We start from the raw sequence: 20844 nt of genomic DNA on the forward strand, positions 1-20844 counted from the left end.
ATTCATGCCACAATTAACAAAACAACAGCAACAACTCCCCATTGTTTTCAATAATATTTAGTTCACTGCAACATCCGCATATCATGGATTTTAATCTTTGTCACCAATTATGGAAATTTTATTTGGAAAGAAAGCCCACTAAAAATCAACTTTATAATGGGATAGTGTTTGTTAACCATCAAACTGGATCGATACCATCAGTCTCACCTTAGTAACCCAAAAATAATTACACTGAATTTTAAAATTCGCTACCTAAATTAAACTAAACTAAACACAGTGACACTTTATTTTACCTTTGTCTTCTTTTACAAAGAAAAAGAAAGAAATGTTGTTCATAGTAAAAGTTGTTTCTTCCTTTGAAGAAATGAGTAGGCAAAAGACAGGTGCATCTGCCAAAGAAAGTCCATTAATTAGTTGGCGCCAAATGAATAAACATTTCATGAGTAAGGTCACTTTTATCACATATGATGGCATGTGATGTGTGAGTATGTGGACCATATCCTTCTCTTCTCTTCTCTTCTATCACTACGTCACTATGTCACCATGTGACCACGCATCATCACCGTCAATATGTCCTGTTCTATAATTTCACATAAGTAATTAATTAAAAATAAGTACGTTTGTAAATTATTAGAAACAACTTTTGTAGGGCAGAAATTCTATCAAACATGATAAGGACATGATATATTGATTCTCGTGCACTCCACGAGGAGATGCCACGCGTTCCAACTTCTTGTGGTTGATAAAACCTTCCTTCGCTTTCAATTAACTAACTACCTCACCGCTTCTGCCACACTCAACAATACCGCGTTTGGCTCACACTTCCTTTCTTTCACAACTTCTTAACGCGTTTGCCTGACTCATCCAATCGCATAACCGCGCTTTCTATAAAGCGCGAGTGAGTCACCGCAACCAGCGGAGCGGAACTCACCCAACCCCAAAATCTTCAGTTTTCTGGTTTTCGTTTTTTTTTCTCTCTCGGTGTCGCCATGGACGACGAGGTGCGCAAGATCTTCAACAAGTTCGACAAGAACGGCGACGGGAAGATCTCGTCCGCGGAGCTGAGGGAGTTGATGGCGGCGCTGGGATCGAAAACGACCATGGAAGAGGTGCGACGCATGATGGCCGAGCTCGACCGCAACGGCGACGGCTACATTGATTTGAAGGAGTTCGGGGAGTTCCACTGCGGCGGCGGTGGCGGCGACGGGAGGGAGCTCCGGGAGGCGTTCGAGCTGTACGATCTGGACAAGAACGGGCTGATCTCGGCGAAGGAGCTGCACTCCGTGATGCGGAGGCTGGGGGAGAAGTGCTCCCTCAGTGACTGCCGGAGAATGATCGGAAACGTGGATGCCGACGGCGACGGCAGCGTGAATTTCGAGGAGTTCAAGAAGATGATGACGCGCTCGTAGTTTAGTAAGTCATTTATGTAAGTAAATGAATGACATGCATTTTACAATTATTGTGTTTATCGCAAATGTAGCGTGTGGTGTTGAAATTTAATTAAGATGTGGAATTAATGGGAAAGAAGAAAAAAACATTCCTTTTACTGTTCACTACTTACTATAAACAGATTTTACTCTCACAATCCAAGAACGGTTTTAATAATTTCTCTAAAGGATAGATAGTGACTAATTCATCAAAAGTTTCTGAAAATATAATCCATGTGACACTTAAATATTCTAAAATGAGGTCCATTCAAACTAATATATGTCTGTCTATTAAAGTGAAAACATATATCAGTAAACGATTAAGTTGACGAATAAAAATAACTGTTAACATATGTAAGTTACTGCAAGCATTATCTTAGCATCAAAGCTAAATTAACGCGTAAATTATATCTTCAAGAACTTCTTTTATTTAACACTTTTGAGAACTCATTTGTGAGGAATACTTCTATGGACTTAGATGACACACAAATGACCGTAAATTACAGTTTTCAAGACTAAAATAATAGTTTAGTTTACCTACATTATACAGGAACGATCCAAAATCAAATCCTTGTTTAAAATTTGACAATCGTACAACGATCCAATTATATTGTCTATGGAAGAAAATACTAGCAGTCTGGTTAGCCTAAAATAATCGGACAACTAATTAAAGGCTCAACAAACATTCTAGTATTTTTACGACAATATATGTTTTCAATCGACTTAATATTATATAGGTAATAGATGATGATTCTTCAATCCAACTAAAAAATATAGATGGTAAGATTTTATTTTCATGTTACGAGATTTATTATTTAATAACTTTCTTTAGTGTTTTATATTTTAATTCGATTGTTACTTTTTAATAAATAAAAAATAATTTACTTATTTAATAAATTAAATAATTAAACTACTTTTCTTTATTTCAAACTAATTAAATATTTTTTAAAGTAAATATCATTTTTTTAACATGATTTTTATAAAAATTATATATTTTCTAAATTGTATTATTTTAAGGCTTTTTAATATTACTTTTTTTAAATTACATATATTTTTATAATTATATTATTTTAATGTAAAAAAAATTAAAATCTAGTATATCTAATACAATTTTATGTTCCCAATTCAAGCTCAAGATTATTATTAAATTAGAGTAATATAAGTTAATTCAGTTGTTTGAAAATAATACAAGCTAAAAATAAAAAATAAAAAATGGCTTCCATAAACTAATTAAAATCATTCTAGATAAGATTTTAAAAGCAATTATTGTCAAAATATTATCACGCGCTATTCAGTATAATCTATAATCGAATGATTATAAAAAAATATTTATATTATTAATGTATTTTAAGTAAATAAAAAAATGAAATACACATGAGAATTTCAACAAGCCATCTGGAGATGAGATTTTCAAGCAAAAAGTTAATAGATTGTAGAAAGTATTCATGTAATAAAAAAAATTAATTTTTAATATACACCTAGCAAAAAGTAAAAGTGATAAATTTATACATTATATAATATGATAAAAAAGAGATAACAAAAACAATTATGTAATAATTGTACATAAAATTAAGATGCAACTTTATATGAATAGCACCCAATTAGTTGTCTTGTCTTGTGTCCGTGGGATCTTCAATAACCTCATCGTTTTCATTTTTTAATGTAGCAGTTTCTTCGTCAACCTTGGTGATTTCTTCCTGCTTCATACTGGGAGGTGGCGGCAATGTTCTTGTCACCAGCTCTACTATTTCGGTCACCTCTTCATCTGGAAGACGCCCCTCACAACTCTCTATGATCTGTGTAATCAAAGTGAACAAACTGTTTAATTACAGTTTCGTAGGGGCACCTATTGAAATAGACTTTAAATATCTTAAACCACATTATCAGAGTCCCAAATTCAAGTCCTACCAAGAATGCAGAACTCGAGTTTTAGAATTAGAGATAACAATACTCTCGTGGCAGAAAATTATTATCAAGCATAACACAACCCTTTAATTTTTTGGCTTAAAATTATGACCACTAGAAAATGGGAGACTTCCAAACCTGATGAGTCCAACCTGCTCACTCCTTGCGCAAACACAATTAATCAGGAATTTAAATATCCCAAAGCAAATTTGACAAAAATATGATAATCAGTTACAGGGCTAAAAAGGTTTAGTCCTTCAAAAATGTTGGATTTTGATTTCAATCTCTACAAAATAAATTAAACATGTTTCGTCTTTCATGTATTTTTAACCATCAACATTAAACCCTCTCCCCAAGTAAATTTTTCTTAACGAAGGAGTAATTTTTAAACAAAAAAATAATAGGTATAGCAACACTGACTATATTCTATAAATGTAAAAATATTTTATGCTGTCATCTAAATAGAAATTATAGTGTATAATAAGTTAAAAATGTATAATAATATACTCCATCATCCCCTTAAATGAGCAAAGTTTGTGGTAAGTAAAAGTTCACTAAGGTAACAAAACAGAGAGATTTAAAAACTGAAAAGATTGAATCTTGTAGATTTGGTCCATCAGGATTAGCCCATGACCACTAACTGATGTATTCAAACCAAAGGCGACCCAGTGCATTATGCAGCCTTATCCTCATAAATGGAGAATGAAGAGTATGTTTCTAATATGAACCTATGACTTCAATAGCTCACAAGGCAGCCCCTCACTTATCAATATGGTTCACCTTCTAAAACTCATTGACAGGCATTTATAAGTCTAATTGTCTCCCGCTCACAGGACTCCCTAGAAAAGAAATTCGGGAATTCATAACAAAATACAAATGGTTAACAAATCATTCAAAATTCTATGGCTTATTACACCTAAGACGTGAATTAAGGATCAACTAACTACTCTTTCTTTTCTATCATTCTGTGCTATTAATCATGCAGGGACATGTCTCCAAAATGGCTGACCTTCCGAATAACAGTTTTCTTAGAAACTATATTTTGATATTATCAGAGCAGATTATATATGACAAGAAAAAATAGGAATAATGCTACAATACCTATTAATTGTCAGAATTGTTTGTTGCTTATATGCTAGAGTTGACAAGTTACATCACAGCTTAAAAGTTAAAATTCAACACTTCATACCTCATATTTCAAAGCTGAAGGCAAATAACAGAAACACATTGCAGAGCTAATAACTTCTAACTATGTGGTTTAGTGTAAAATAAGTAGAAAAATTAAAATTTTGATACTTACAGGGAATAATTCAACTTCAGAAGCTGGCCTAGTGTTTAATATGTTCAGAACCTCGGCTTTTGCTAGATCATGCTGTTTAATACTAGTCAAAAACTCGTTGATGCTCTCTCTTGTTTGATCAGAGGCAGCAGTGTCAACCAAATAATCATAAACCTGCTAGATATGCAGGAGATTCATCTACCAATAGAACTTAAAAAATATTGTCATCTATTAAAAAAAAGCAAACCTAACCTTGTATTCAGACTGAGCTACTTTGGCAATAACCCTTGTTGGATCCTTTGAAGCTCCTTTAGTTCGTAAGAAATCAAGGACCTCAAAATTTGTGAGTGCACCAGCATTGGCCTCTAAACTATAAAAAAGTTAATAAACATCATCCATATGCCAATAGATAAGAGAAAGGTTCAATTAGAAATAGTGTATTAATTCGAAAACAAAAAACACTGGAGGAATCATACATCTTCATTTGTGAGACACTAGAGAGAGATAGAGAAGGAAATAATAAAAAGGAAGTTTCTCCTTTGCTTCTGCAATAAAGCAACAAATAAACACAAAATTAAATAATTGAATTATCAAAAATTACATCTTAATACAATTTTAACTTAGGGCAAAATTTGGGTGGGGTGGGCATTAGAAGCAACAAAATTGAGTTAGTGTAGTTTGTCCTACTAAAGAAATAGCAATGTTCAAATATTGAACCAATGCAGAATCTCAAATAATTTCTTTGCCAGTTCAATTCTTACTAAACATGGGTAGCAAAAAACTTTGTTACTGGTTTTATATAAACAAGGTGTTTAGTTGTAACGAGTTTTGGGCATGTATAACTGGATAAGTATTTAGCAAGTAATGGAAGATCATTACTTTAAATGGTACAAGTGAAAAGAAATGTGAATCAAAAATAGTGCCAGTAAAAGAGGCAACAAAGACAGAAAACTAAGTAGAGGCAACGAAAGAAATAGATATCTATGCTGTCACGGAACAACTTACCCTAAAGCTGAATCCATTAGATTAGGAGTGAATTCTTAAATGTTTTTATATGTGTTCTTATATTTAAGATGCATAGGCCTGCCCTGTCATGAGCTGAAATTCTCTGTAACTTATGAAATTTGAATGAGCATTGCCAAATTTCTTTTCATTTACTCTTCTAGTTGTTTGGTAGTTATTCTTACACCAATTTGCCAATGTTGAAATTTCAGACAAAGTTTACGTTAGACACTACATCCAAATCATAAAACAACAAATGACTTAATCAAACTTACCTTGAGTGGAACAGAAAAAAATTATTCCTTTATTTTGACAAAGGATCCTGAATATTATTGTGTGTTGGCTAGCTGAGTATATAATAGAATGAGTGGAAGTAGTTTAAACTATTTGTTTAATTACATATATAGAATTAGCAATCTTTTTCCCATGCAGAAGGCAAGAAGAGGAAAAAAAAAAGATTAAAAGCAAAACCAAAATAACAGTGGGTAATGAACTGTTGGGTGAGTAATTGGTAAGTAACAAGTGGGTCACACATATCACAATAAATTTAAAAAACTTAATAAAAAGTAGTGTGGAAGATCAACTACTTCTCACTTACAACACTCTCATTATATAAGTAACCATCAGTGAGCAAATGCTTGCTATATATGAAGGGAAAGTGAACAATCGGACGAGTTTAAGTTTCTACAAACAAACAAACTTGATTTTGATGTAAAGTCAGTAGAATCGGTATCGTTGCAACCAAATTGGCGATCGAAGAGAAGAATTTTTAAAACCTAAAACGACAGTAGTTTGATATGCTGAGTGAAGAAAACTCACTTACTAGAACCGTTCGATGTTGAGTCACAGACCGATCTCTCGGTGGCCGTCGTGCCCTAGGTTAAGAAGAGAAAGGGAGGCCACTATTCCCCTGCACTGTTTTATTTTAAGTGTGGGTGGGTGAGATTTTTATTGATTTTAAGCTTGATTAGGTTCGAAGTGAGGATGAATTTGGAATTTTTTAATAAAGTCCTTAATTACTTATTTTGATCTATACTTAATAAATTTATATTTTTTAATTGAAATTTTATTCTTAATTTTTTTTATTAATTAGATAATATGATTACGGAATAAATAACTTGGTATAAGTCAAATTGTCACCTATTTAAATTGTGAAAGTATAAAATTATACCATTTTAAATTTATAAAACTATTATATTATAATTTTATAAAATTATTAACAAAATTATAAAATTATAAAGCAGGTGACAACTAGGTCAACCATTTAATAATTATATCATTTAATTAAAAAATAATAATAATAAAGACTTAGTCAAAAAATAAAAATTTATTGAAAACTTAATAGATAAAAAAAATTCAGGAAGTTAAAACATAATTAACTTTACCACTTCACAAAAAGAATATATTATATTATTTATAATATAATTCTTTTCATTAACTTTTATAATCAAGAATTATGAATTATTTTTAGTAATTTAATAATTGTATAATATAATTTTTTTAATTTTGTAAATGAAATAGAAATTTATTTAATTCATATTGATAACATATCAAGTATATTTTCATGTATTAAAAGTTAAAAGTGGAAGTATAAATGATAAAAGAAAAAATAGGTTTTGATATAAGATATTTGAATTATGTGGATATTTATAAAAAAAAAGTATATATAAAGTAAACTCGTATGATAGGGATTTAAGAATCCACTTTACAAACCTTACGAGTAAAGAGAACTTTTATGAGTTTATTTAAACTTTGAAGTTTGATATCAAATACAATGTGTTTTGAAATTTAGATTCCAAAAAGTATCAAATAGAATAATTCTGTATTTCTATTTGTGAAAATTAAATAGAGATAATTTTACCTTTATGTAGGAAAAAATATAAAATCACAATGGAAGAATATATTTTAAGAAGATTATACTGAATGTGTGCCTTGAATCCGAAATAGAGAAAGACTTTGTTTAATCGTAATTGTTTAATTAAGAATTACTTTTTATGAAAAAAAATTTATGAGATTTTTTAGTTAATGAAGTGAACATCTTACAGAGTGTCGATGATACATTATTTGTATGTGAGGCTAAACAACAAAATAGTATGGTTATAGAAAGTATGCCAAAGTGTTTCGAGCTAGCTTTGGATTTAAAGGTCAATTTTCACAAAACTAAGATAAAAACTTTCAAAATAGAGAATGATGTATTAAAAAGGTTTTTGATTATATTGAATTGAAAGTTCTATTCAAATACTTAAGTGTAATTATTGGAGAAAATTCAAGGATAGAAGAATTTTTGTAAAATGTAATGAATAAAATTAAGAGTAAATTAGCAAAGTGGAAGGGTAAGCTTCTTCATTCATAGGGTAAAATATGTCTGATTAAATATGTTATTACAACACTTTATTACTTTTCTTTCTTTAAAGCCCTAATGTAAGCAAATAAGAAAAATACAAACAAACTTTCGATAGAGTTGGGAACAAAGGGATAGAAAGATTGTGGGAGAAATTGTGCAAACCAAAGGAAAAAGGAGGAATACGGATCAAAGATATGTAACAGTTTAATATAACTTTAATAACTAAATAGAGATAAAGGAATAAAGGTTATGGAAAGATATTTTAAAGTCTAAGTATGATTCTTGGATAAGCCTAAATGGTAATAGAAACAAAATATATGAATCTTGGTGGTGGAGAGATTTGTGCAAGGTATGTGGGGGAAGGGCAAAAAGATAATTGGTTAGATAATAATGTTGTGTGGAAAGTTGGATTAGATAATAACATAAAATTCTGGGAGGATAATTTGTTGAATAAAACAAAATATGATGGAAAGCATTTGCTTTTGTCTGCCACCTTCACCCAAAAGCACCACTCACTTCCGTAAAATGCTCCAAGCCACCAACCTTCTATTTGGACTCTTGCACTTCTTTGCTTCATAAATTGAGAAGCAAAGCAGCGTGCAAAACACACCAACAGAGAAGCCACTCAAATTTTTTGAGTGAGAAACCATAGGAGAAGAAGGGAACGTGAGAGAGAAGTGAAGCCACAATTGTGTGAGAGAAAAATAGAGAGAGTCTATTTTGTGAGTGTGTGATACAGAGAATTTTGTATACCATCCGAGAGGGTGAGATTTATTGAGAGATCCTCAGAGAGTGAGAGAAACACTGTAATCCTACTTTCATAGTGGAGATATTTTTCTGGACTAGGTCCCGTGGTTTTTTCCGAGAGGATTTTCCACGTTAAAATTTCCAGTGTTAATTTTCTCTTTACCTACACTTTCATTTTTTACGCTTCCGCATAGTGCCCATTTTGGGGTTCACAGAGGAGGGAACAAGTACCGCTGTTTCCCAACAGTGGTATCAGAGCTACCGGTTCGAAAAGTCACGGTCCTGTGAAACTCAAGATGGAAGGAGACATGTTCAAGCTAACTGCGGATAATTATTCCTACTGGAAGCCGATGATGGAAGATCATCTATACTGCAAGGATTTGTATGAGCCGATCACAAATTCGGAAATTCCGGAAGGGAAGGCCGAAAAAGACTGGGAGATTCTGAATCGTAAAACAGTGGCTATGATTCGGAAATACATCGACAGAAGTCTCTTTGAGCATGTATCGACTTATACCAATGCGTATGAGTTATGGACAAAGCTTGAATCAATGATTCAAAAGAAGACTCCCAGGAACAAAGCTCACCTAGTCAGACGACTCGTAAAGTTGGAGTACACTGACGACCAGAATATGATCGAGCACCTCAACACCTTCAAAGGTATTGTGAATCAATTAATGAAGGCGGATATGAAGATTGATGACGAGCTACAAGCTCTTCTACTCCTTAGTTCTCTACCGGAGAGTTGGGACACGTTGGTGGTCACTCTCAGTAACTCAGCACCAGATGGAAAGCTCAGTCTGGATAACATCACAGACAGTTTACTGAATGAAGAATCCAGAAGGAAAGAAAGGGGATCGAGTAGTCACTCAAAAGCCAATGTTGTTGAGAATAGAGGAAGGAGTGAAAACAGAAGCAAAGGAAAACGTGAAAAGTCACGAGGAAGATTCAAGTCTCGTTCCAAAGGTCTGACATGCTTTTATTGTGGAAAAGATGGTCACAAGAAGCCAGAATGTAGATTCCTGAAGAGAGATCAGAAGAATGGAACTGTACACCCTGATATGGTAGATCCCAAAAAGAAGTTGGAGGAAAAGACTACAACAGCGGTGGTATCAAATGATGAGAATGTGTTCCTTATCACTAAATATTGCTTTTGATGATTGCACTTGGATAGTAGATACCGGAGCATCTTTCCATGTTACTCCTCATGAGGGATTCTTCTCATCCTATCAAAAAGGAGATTTTGGAACAGTGAAGATGGGAAATCATGTCACAAGCAAAATTGTGGGCATAGGAGAAGTGACTTTGACAACAGAAAATGGAAACAAACTTGTGCTGAAGGAGGTAAGACATGTACCAGAGATGCGTCTAAACCTTATCTCAGTTGGCAAGCTAGATGATGCTGGAATGAACAACCAATTTGGAGATGAAAAATGGAAACTTAGCCGAGGAAGCATGATTGTTGCTCGAGGCAAGAAGGAAGGCTCCTTGTACTGCATGCAAGGAAAAATATACAAAGGAGAGACGAATGTTGCTCAAGAAGAAAGTAAGGAGTTGTGGCACAAAAGACTGGGCCACATGAGCGAGAAAGGATTAGAGATCCTTGCGAAAGATCATCTCCAGAGTATAAAAGGACAACCACTTGAATTATGTGAAGACTGCCTAGCAGGTAAGCAGCGTAGAGTGTCCTTCCGTAGATCTGAAAGTGGAAGAAGAAAAGAGCATATTTTGGATCTTGTACACTCAGATGTTTGTTCAACATCTGAAAAGTCCCTTGGTGGTGCTCAATATTTTGTTACCTTCATTGATGACCACTCCAGAAAATTGTGGGTCTATCCATTGAAGAGAAAAGACGAAGTTCTACGAATCTTCAAGGAGTTTCACGCCTATGTTGAACGTGAAACTGGTAGAAAGTTGAAATGCTTGAGAAGTGATAATGGTGGAGAGTACAGAGGTCCATTCGAGCACTATTGCAAGACTCATGGGATCAGACATGAGAAAGTACCTCCCAAAACACCTCAAATGAACGGTGTGGCTGAAAGATTCAACAGAACGATTGCCGAGAAGGTCAGAAGCATGTTGTCTCACGCAAAACTTCCCAAGACATTCTGGGGGGAGGCAGTGCTAACAGCAACTCAATTGATCAACTTATCACCATCAAGACCATTGAATGGTAAGATCCCAGAAGAAGTATGGTCTGGTAAAAAGGCCTCATATCGCAACTTGAAAGTCTTCGGATGTAAGGCATCAGTTCACATTCCGAAAGATGAAAGAGCAAAGCTCGATGCTAAGGCGAAAGAGTGCATATACCTTGGTTCTCCAAGAGATGAATTTGGTTTCAGATTATGGGATCCTGCAAACAGAAAGATTGTTCGAAGCAGAGATGTGGTGTTCTTTGAAGATCAGAAGATCCAAGACATCAAGAAAGTGGAGAAACCAACATTTAAGGTGATAAGAGATCAAAGCCCTATTGTCATGAACAACTTAGGGGGAGAGACTCGACAAGCTGAGACAGTTCAGGAGTTACAACTTGATGAAATGGCTGAAGAACCTGATCAACCTAATCTGACGGAAGAAGATCAACCTAATCTGACGGAAGAAGATCAACCAATTGAGGATGCTCCGCAAGAACCCCAATTGAGACGATCAACAAGACAGAAGCAACCGTCAAGAAGGTATTTTTCAGATGAATATGTTAATTTTACTGATGAAGGTGAACCTCAAAGCTTTGTAGAAGCAATGGAGACGGAAGACAAAGGCAAATGGTTGCAAGCCATGGAAGAAGAGATGCAATCCTTAAAGGAAAATGAGACTTATGATTTGGTAGAACTACCAAAAGAAAGGAGAGCATTGCAGAACAAATGGGTGTTCAAGCTCAAGAATGAAGAGAACAATCCAAGCCCAAGGTACAAAGCACGAATTGTCGTGAAGGGATGCAACCAGAAGAAAGGAATAGACTTTGATGAAATTTTCTCACCAGTAGTGAAGATGACATCCATTAGAGCGATTCTCGGTCTGGCAGCAACACTAGACTTGGAGATTGAACAACTGGACGTCAAAACAACATTCTTACATGGAGACTTAGAGGAAGAAATTTACATGAAGCAACCAGAGGGTTTTGAAGAACCAGGCAAAGAACACTTGGTGTGTCGTCTGAAGAAAAGTCTCTATGGTCTGAAGCAAGCTCCAAGACAATGGTACAAGAAATTTGATTCCTTCATGATCCAACATAATTTCAAGAAGACCTCCGCAGACCATTGCGTGTTTGTGAAGCATTATGAAAATGGTGAGTCCATCATACTTCTCTTGTATGTTGATGATATGTTGATTGTAGGGAAGGACAAAATTAAAATAACTGCTCTCAAGAAGGCATTGAGCAAGTCTTTTGCCATGAAAGACCTGGGTGCAGTGAAGAAGATACTTGGAATGAAAATCTCCAGAGATCGTTCTAGAAGAATGCTATGGGTATCTCAAGAAGATTATATTGAGAAGATTCTCAAAAGGTTCAACATGCACAATGCCAAATCTGCTCGTGTTCCAATCGCTGGACATTTCAAACTCAGCAAGTCGCAATGTCCAAAGAATGAAGAAGAAAAAGAAGAAATGAGCAAGGTACCCTACTCTTCTGCCGTGGGTAGCCTTATGTATGCAATGGTTTGTACAAGACCAGATATTGGCTATGCTGTAGGAGTTGTGAGCAGATTCCTGTCGAATCCAGGAAAAGAGCATTGGGAAGCTGTTAAATGGATACTAAGGTATCTAAGAGGATCTGCCAAAAGAAGCTTGTGTTTTGGCAATGGAAATCTAAAGCTAATCGGATATTCAGACTCAGATATGGCTGGAGATGTCGATTCAAGGAAGTCAACATCAGGTTATCTGATTACTTTTGCAGGGGGAGCTGTTTCTTGGCAGTCAAAGCTACAAAAATGTGTGACATTGTCTACTGCTGAAGCAGAGTATGTAGCGGTGACTGAAGCCTCTAAAGAGATGCTATGGATGAAGAATTTCCTAAGTGAATTAGGACATGATCAAGATGATTATGTGGTGAATTGTGATAATCAAAGTACCATCCATCTAACCAAGAACCCCATGTTCCATTCACGCTCGAAGCATATCGACGTGCGGTATCACTGGATACGAGAAGCGCTGGATGAGAAGAAATTGAAGATAGAGAAAATCCATACAGACTTGAATTGGTCTGACATGATGACTAAATCGGTACCAACCAAGAAGGTTGAAGATTGTTGTCAAGGTGCTGGTGTCATGGTACCTTCCAACTAAGTCAAGATGCAAAGATGGGATGAAGGGATGGAAGACCCATTTTTGTTTTATGGGGGAGTTTTGTTGAATAAAACAAAATATGATGGAAAGCATTTGCTTTTGTCTGCCACCTTCACCCAAAAGCACCACTCACTTCCGTAAAATGCTCCAAGCCACCAACCTTCTATTTGGACTCTTGCACTTCTTTGCTTCATAAATTGAGAAGCAAAGCAGCGTGCAAAACACACCAACAGAGAAGCCACTCAAATTTTTTGAGTGAGAAACCATAGGAGAAGAAGGGAACGTGAGAGAGAAGTGAAGCCACAATTGTGTGAGAGAAAAATAGAGAGAGTCTATTTTGTGAGTGTGTGATACAGAGAATTTTGTATACCATCCGAGAGGGTGAGATTTATTGAGAGATCCTCAGAGAGTGAGAGAAACACTGTAATCCTACTTTCATAGTGGAGATATTTTTCTGGACTAGGTCCCGTGGTTTTTTCCGAGAGGATTTTCCACGTTAAAATTTCCAGTGTTAATTTTCTCTTTACCTACACTTTCATTTTTTACGCTTCCGCATAGTGCCCATTTTGGGGTTCACAGAGGAGGGAACAAGTACCGCTGTTTCCCAACATAATTGGCTGGGTGAAATACCACTATGCAATGAGTTCCCTGGGTTATATGGGATTTCAAAAAGATAAAGAAAAAATAATTGAGGAATTAAAGTCGAATAGTGATGGGAATGAATGATGTTTGGCATGGAGAAAAGAGAGATTTGAGTGAGAAAGAATCAAAGAACAAATATTACTACAAGAGATAGCAAGTATATCATTTGATAAGTAATTTCAGGATACCTGTGTTTGGAAAGAAGAAGACATAGGAGTATATACAGATAAATTTGCATATATGAAAATGTAAAAAAATTATAGTGGGGAAGATATTGATATGTTCACTACCTTTTTGGAGAATAAAAACTTTATCAATTGCACAACATTTTGTTAGATAAGGTACCAAGTTAGCTAGTATGGGGAAGTAATTAACATTACATATTTGTTATGCAATGACAAAGAAGAAACTTGTAGTCATCTATTCATCTGCTGTAAAATAACTCACAAAGTTTGAGACATGTTTGTTGTGAACAAAATACACCATAATCAACCTAAGTATCACTTTCAATATTTTAACCTATTTGAATTGAATGGAAAAAAGAATATGGCTTGAAAAATACTTTGGATATCAATCATTTGGAGAATATGGAAGCAAAAGAAATAAGATGATCTTTAACTAAGGAAAGCTAGATGTCAAGGAAGTATTTTGTATGGTCCAATTAAAACTTTGAAAATGGTTAAGACACAAATTTTCTTATGTTGCATTCTCCTATTCAAACTAGTACTAATGTCCATCTGAATATATAAAAACACTGCAGTAGTCATGATTATGGTGATTAGTATCGGAAATCATTTATAAAGGGTCTGGAAAATAAATTCCATTAGGTAATTATTATCGAAAAACTGATTCCGAAATAAGGGTTGATGTGATGTCCGGAAAGATAACTCCGGGAGTGTACATGGCCTTTCCGGAAGTTGAAAGTGAGGTGTAGGAAACAAAGAAAGTAAAGAAGGGAGCATGAAAGTGGGGATGATATAGTTGTCATATTCATGAAGAGATTGTTAGGTTACGTCCATGACAGGCCAACGGCCCAACAATAGTGGAATGCATAGGAGCCCAATTTAAATGTGTCCAAAAAAACTACACTATCAGTGGATAATAGTATCTCAAGATTATTGAAGAAATGTATATGTTACAATAGAAAAGCAGTGACTAAATGAATCCTCACTCATTGCATTTGAGTGTGTGGGACCAATAATGATGTTTTTTTTTTCGCATGTCTTGGCATCAACTTGGTCATTTGAAAAAGGACATTGAGAGAAAGTGTGTGAGAACAAATTTAAGGTAGACACACTCAAGTTTAAAGCAAGGACCCACTGCATACAAATTGGCTTCAGATTGCTGCTCAGCTTATATAGTCCACACATTACAAACCATCCAATCCATTCACTGGTGATTTAGAATTAATTGCCCTCACTTATGTGGATAACACCAATTTTTTCATTATAAATTATTGTAAACTCCATTGTATATATATACAAGGTCTATTAATACAAAATATCAATATTTGAAGTCATGTAAACTAGTTAAACTAAAATCATCTCACCCTCACTCTTCTGTTAGATAATGAAACAAAAATTTTCTTTAAATGTTCATGTGTATCTTTAAAAATATACTAAAACTATATCTTATTACCTTTACCAATAAAATATTCAAATTTTTATTCATAAAATTATGGAGCGTTAGAGGTAATAAATTAAATTGGCTCTAATAAACTATTTCACTTTCAATTTGGTGCGAGATAATAGTTTTTACATGTTTATTTAGTTGTCAACCCATTATTCCATTGAGGGAATCGGTAAGCCAGTCTTTTACCCACTTTTTGAATTTTTGTTATATTATATATCTAAAAATGTTTAGTTTAACTTAAAAATATTAAATTAGAAATTAGCATAACTTAAAACATTACAGTTTTTATATTCAAATATGTTTTTTGAATGATGTAAATATATAATATGATTTAAATGATAAATATTTGGGTTAAATATGTTTTTAGTCCCTAAACTATTGGCCGTTTCTGGTTTTCGTCTCTCTTTCAAAGTAAGGTACAATTTGGTCCTCATTCTTTTCGAAACTTTGGTTTTAGTCCTCAAAAACTAACACCGTTAAAAATGTGCTGACGTGGCTAACGGGAGACTGACACACGACTTTTTTTTCAATGTTTCTCACCTTTTCTCCCCTTCTCTCTCTTGGATCCATCTTCCACCCAAAATATTGTATGGTTTCGGATTGGTTTTCTTTGGACTTCAGTTTTTAAAATACCAAAACATATTTCAGAAAATGACATTAGTATAATAAAAATATATATTTCATAATAAAAGAATATATATTTGTTTAGTTTAATAAAATCTTAAAAATATTGTTAAATCAAATATTGTAATTTTTTTAATTTTAAACTAACATAAACAAATGGCTTTGGCCAATATATATTTTAATTTAAGTAGTAATATATATATATATATATATATATATATATATATATATATATATATATATATATATATATATATATATGAATAAAGTTATAAAAATACTTATATTTATTTACTGCAAGAAAAAATTAATTAAAAGTTATAAAAAAAATTATCAAAACATTTTACCTTTGCCACTGTAAGCTACAAAGGTGTTATTACAAAGGTGTTATTACCACCATATTACCTTTGCCACTGGATATGTTGTGAAGTTGAGCTTAAAGGTGTTATTACCACCATAACTGTTAAACTTTCATTGTCTAGCCCTTTGGTGCTAAACGTGAATTTTGTTGTTTCTTCAGTGATCTGCAACTATTCTAACTGAAGCAACTGTTTTCAGGTGATTCAAATTCAATTGCTAAAAAGCCAGAGGAGAATGATGACAACAAGAAGCTTTTGCCACCACTTGCGCCTATGCCACCACTGGAAAATGTGGGCGGATACTGTGTAATTAAGGAAAGGAAGAGACGAGGGAGAGAGAGGAAGAAAAACTGATAAACTCTAACAAAAAAAAATTGTGTCAGTCTCTCATTAGCCACGTCAGCACATTTTTAACGGTGTTAGTTTTTGAGGACTAAAACCAAAGTTTCGAAAAGAATGAAGACCGAATTGTACCTTACTTTAAAAGAGGGACGAAAACCAGAAACGGCCAATAGTTTAGGGACTAAAAACATATTTAACCCTAAATATTTGTAAGATTTTTAAAGTTTTAATTATTAATTATAATTAAACAATCTAAGAGACAAAAGTAAAAATCTTCTGAATTGATTCACTAGAAAGATTAATTAATCATTTGTGTAACATTTAATCAAATTAGTTTCCAATTAAGTTAATTAAAGATGACATTTAAGTTGAATAGAGGACATTGTCAATTTTTTTTGGTGTGGTGTTATTAGTGGTTGGAAGCTGAAGGGACATGGCGAAGTGGATCCTGTGAAAGAGGTGAGTTTAAAGCGGAATGAATTAATCATTGAAACATGAAATGTAGGGAGCGACCAATTTGTTTTGGTTAATAATGACGGATTTGAGAGAAAATGGGGAAAATGTGTGGTACGCCAAAATTGTCTGTCCAATGTTTAGTCTGAAGATGCTTCCATGCCTGTTAAGTGGACGGAAGGAGGAAGCTGCTTCCGCAGACATTTCAACACGCATCCACAACTGAAGTCAAACTTTTGGTATCTCTTTTCACCTCGTTTTTTTATTGTAAAAATATATACCTTTGTTTAATATATAAAAATAAAACTATTCGTATTACTACATTATATTTTTTTAACTACATACTTCACAATCTATATGGAAATTTTTTTCATATAAGTCACAATTCAATAATTAATTAAAGACTTACTTCTTCATGAAAAATTTGAATACTTTTAATAAATTTTTGTTAAACTTTCTTTATGTATTAAGTAGTTAAAAAAAATTATATTTTTTAACTAAGTTATTATTATAGTTGGATAGCATGGCTATTAGTTTGTCTATCCTCCTGTTTATTTACCACCAAATGTTAAGATATTTGGGTTACGTAATTTAATATAATGATATTATATATAATATAAAAACATGATGACTTTTATTATTTTCATATGGATAGCATAAAAACTGTCATGTCACTATTTATGTAAACATTATGATTATCTAACATGACGACTTTTACAAAATTATATTAATTTTTTTTATAAAAATATATTGCGTATTATTCTCACCGGAGAAAATATTACTGATAATTGACATTATTATATTTTTATTATATTTAATTTTGTTTTTATTAATGTTTTTTGAATAATAAAGAGTTTATTAAATAATTTTAGAAAAGATAAGTATTTAATTTTTTATTGATGTTACTATTATTATTATTTTAGATAATTAAGGTTTTATTTAACAATTTTAAAAAAGTATAAGTATTTAAATTTTATTTGTGAAATATTTTATGGATAAGTGAAAATTTCTTAAAAGTTAAAGAATATGCAGATAATTATCGTTTAGTTACACTTAGTTATGTAAATTTTTCAAATCTAATTAGTTTAGTTAAATTCGTTTGTTTAACAAATGTGCATTACGAAATTAGATATTTAAACATCTTTTCAGGATAGTTTCATAATTTATCAGGTTTTCACTATTAAAAATCTACTTGATGGTTGGAGATTGACTATTTGAATCGATGGGAAACTCTTCCTTCTCATTAGGTTTTCTATCATGAAAAGCTAAACTTATTTGTCAAAATTAAATGTAATAAACTAATATTTTAGGTTGATATATATGTTTTTCTAATTCAACATTAGTATTTGATTATGTTTCATGTTTGTTGTGGCTTGGACATCCATGGTTTGAATGTGATTATTAAGTTTTGTAAAATGTTTCTTGAATCTATAACTAAAATTAAATACTTAATGAAAATTGCATATTAGGATAAAAAAAATTCATTGATAATTTTAAGACTATTGAATTTAATACATGATTTTAGTTGTTGATAATATAAGAGATTGGACTTTGATGAGTTATTATAAGTTCAAAATCTATAGTCACAAAATTTAAGTGTATTTGTAAGTTGATTTTAACATAAAATTGAAATTGAAATTATTTGTAAATGGATGAGAATGAAAAGAATGAATTACAATCTAACAATAAAAATATTTTATGTTAAATTTATGTGGTACACAAGCTATTTGATAAAAATATAATTTTGGATGCGTATTTTTTTAAACTTTATTATCTGATTAAACGTGAATCGTGAGAATTATCAAAAGTAATACATACTTTTTGGAAAAATAATATATGAACTTTCTACTTTTATTACTTATAATTTAGTACATTTTCAAATATCATAAAAACTTTTCTTTTTGTATAAGATTTCAATTAGTCAAGTGTAATATCTTGACATCGGCACAAAGAGATTTATAACAAAAGTCTTCAACCATTCAAAATATCAAGTGCATATAATAAATATTAAGTAGAAAAATTGAGTGAATACCCTTTCCAATATTATTATGTATTTAAAAAATTAAAATAAAAACTAACAACTTAAATAACTAAAAAGTACAATTAATTGTATAATTAGGCAAATAATATTACATATTTTTCTCTCTATTAGATTTGAAAAATAACATGATTGATAAATATAAATAAATCATATGGAAATATCAGCATTTATTCAAAATATTCAAATACTAACTCTATTTAATTATTGCTATATATTTGAATATCTAAAGCGTAGATAAATAATGTATAATATTAAATATTAAAATTTTGGGGTCAAACCCTTCAAACACATTAATTCCGTTCCGTCCTTGACCACCTAAGAACAGAAGAGTCAAAGAAGTGCACTAGTTGAAAATTCATTTCCCAACTTGTCAGGCACCACTCCCAAAAAATGAAAAAATTAATATAAAAAATATAATTGAATTAATATGATTATTTTATTATTTGAAACTCATAAAAAATATTAATTAAGTGAAAACACGAAATCAAACTTGTGTATAAACCCACATATAAATAGGTTATGATCTAGTTGACTTTTTCCCAACTTTTTATACACATTCTATTTTTAAAGCTTTATTTTACAAGGGAGTTGTGATTAATTCCTAGTAAATTAATGCATAAGCTTTTAAATTACAACACCGATAAAAACTATGTATCATCACAAATAATGACTAATTTATCTCAGAGTTACATGTGCAATTCCTTCATCACTACACATATTTTTATTTTACAAGGTATATTGTACAATTTTTATGTTCATTTCAAATTTCAGTAATTTACATTATTTTCAATTTTATGCTATTCCAGTATTGAATATATGTCACATGATGATACAATCCCATTACTTAAAAGATAAAATACTTCAGTGTGTGGACTAATTTTAAGTTTTCACAAATTAGAAATTAACATGTATAATATTTTTTATATTGTTATCTTAAAAAAAACTCCAATGACAATTTTTGATGAATTATGATAATTATTTTATTTAGAAGACCTACTTACCTACCTAAGTTATCGAATTAAAAATAATAATTGTTGATAATTGTTTTTGCATCTTTTAAAAATGAATTTGATTGGTAATTCTTTTCTCTCTTTTGCAGTGATTTGTTAGCATAACTCGCCTCTTTTTATATTAAAGGTATTTTATTTTAAAAACAAAAAGTCTGATTACAGATTAAAAAGATAACATTTTTCATTGAAATACAAAAAGAATAAAAAAATGTGTGATCCTTAAATATGTGAAGACGGTCCAAAATGTGATGCCAGTAGATGGAGTTGCCATATATTACAGAATAAATGGAAAATTGGATTTTGAACCTTGAAAATCCAATTTAATTAAGCTTTCTTTATAAAAATTAACAGACATATTTCTTCTATTTTTCTAATTGTTTAAATTTTAAATTGATTATAAATTTTATATTTAAATAGAAACAAATTATTTTCCAAAAAATTAACTAGTGTATTTTATGTTCAGTCCTTGAGTGTGTAGGAATTAAGGGGAAAAATAGTTTGAAGTGAAATCTCCCCATAAGAATGAAAAACTAAATCTACACGAAATCTTGTTGAGTGATATAAAAAATACTGCATATATTACACGTTTTTTACTTTGATTTAATAAAACTATTCACTAATTATATATTGAATTAGATGCATGAGTATAGTAATTTTATAACTTATCACATGCCTTTTGTTCTGTTTTGTTTTTAATCGATCACATGTACTTCTGTTATCTGGAAATCATTATTACTGTAATTAAATAAACCTTAT

General features: G+C 31.9%; 2 protein-coding genes across 6 annotated transcripts; one reads left to right on the top strand and one right to left on the bottom strand.

Annotated features, from left to right (window-relative positions):
- Positions 1-776: 776 nt before the first annotated feature.
- LOC108326772 (probable calcium-binding protein CML18) lies at positions 777-14896 on the top strand. Of its 3 annotated transcripts, none has more exons than XM_052873655.1 (2): positions 777-1413; positions 14880-14896. In XM_052873655.1, exon 1 carries the CDS (start codon positions 990-992, stop codon positions 1407-1409), a length of 420 nt encoding a protein of 139 aa, XP_052729615.1. In that variant the 5' UTR covers positions 777-989; the 3' UTR covers positions 1410-1413; positions 14880-14896. The 3 variants fall into 3 exon arrangements, with proteins under 3 accessions (XP_052729615.1, XP_017415815.1, XP_052729614.1); XM_017560326.2 differs by lacking the exon at positions 14880-14896 and adding an exon at positions 3094-3305; XM_052873654.1 differs by lacking the exon at positions 14880-14896 and adding an exon at positions 3097-3305.
- LOC108326771 (uncharacterized) lies at positions 2809-6544 on the bottom strand. 3 transcript variants are annotated; one of them, XM_052873652.1, is made up of 5 exons: positions 6433-6544; positions 5088-5156; positions 4864-4981; positions 4633-4788; positions 2809-3223 (listed from the first exon to the last, which is right to left on the bottom strand). In XM_052873652.1, exons 2-5 carry the CDS (start codon positions 5093-5095, stop codon positions 3029-3031), a joined length of 477 nt encoding a protein of 158 aa, XP_052729612.1. In that variant the 5' UTR covers positions 5096-5156; positions 6433-6544; the 3' UTR covers positions 2809-3028. The 3 variants fall into 3 exon arrangements, with proteins under 3 accessions (XP_052729612.1, XP_052729613.1, XP_017415813.1); XM_052873653.1 differs by having other exon boundaries at positions 6437-6537; XM_017560324.2 differs by having other exon boundaries at positions 4633-4785; positions 6433-6534.
- Positions 14897-20844: the final 5948 nt, after the last annotated feature.

Source organism: Vigna angularis, chromosome 2 (genome assembly GCF_016808095.1).
Source record: "Vigna angularis cultivar LongXiaoDou No.4 chromosome 2, ASM1680809v1, whole genome shotgun sequence".
Taxonomy (NCBI): Eukaryota; Viridiplantae; Streptophyta; class Magnoliopsida; order Fabales; family Fabaceae; genus Vigna; species Vigna angularis.

What these genes read in the sequence shown, in the direction of transcription:
- LOC108326772 (XM_052873655.1), top strand. Translation starts at nt 990, where the DNA reads ATGGACGACGAGGTGCGCAAGATCTTCAACAAGTTCGACAAGAACGGC.
- LOC108326771 (XM_052873652.1), bottom strand. An exon ending in TAGCTCAGTCTGAATACAAG is followed by an intron (nt 4,789 to 4,863) that starts GTTAGGTTTGCT and finishes CTGCATATCTAG; the next exon opens with CAGGTTTATGATTATTTGGT. An exon ending in CTGAAGTTGAATTATTCCCT is followed by an intron (nt 3,224 to 4,632) that starts GTAAGTATCAAA and finishes TTGATTACACAG; the next exon opens with ATCATAGAGAGTTGTGAGGG.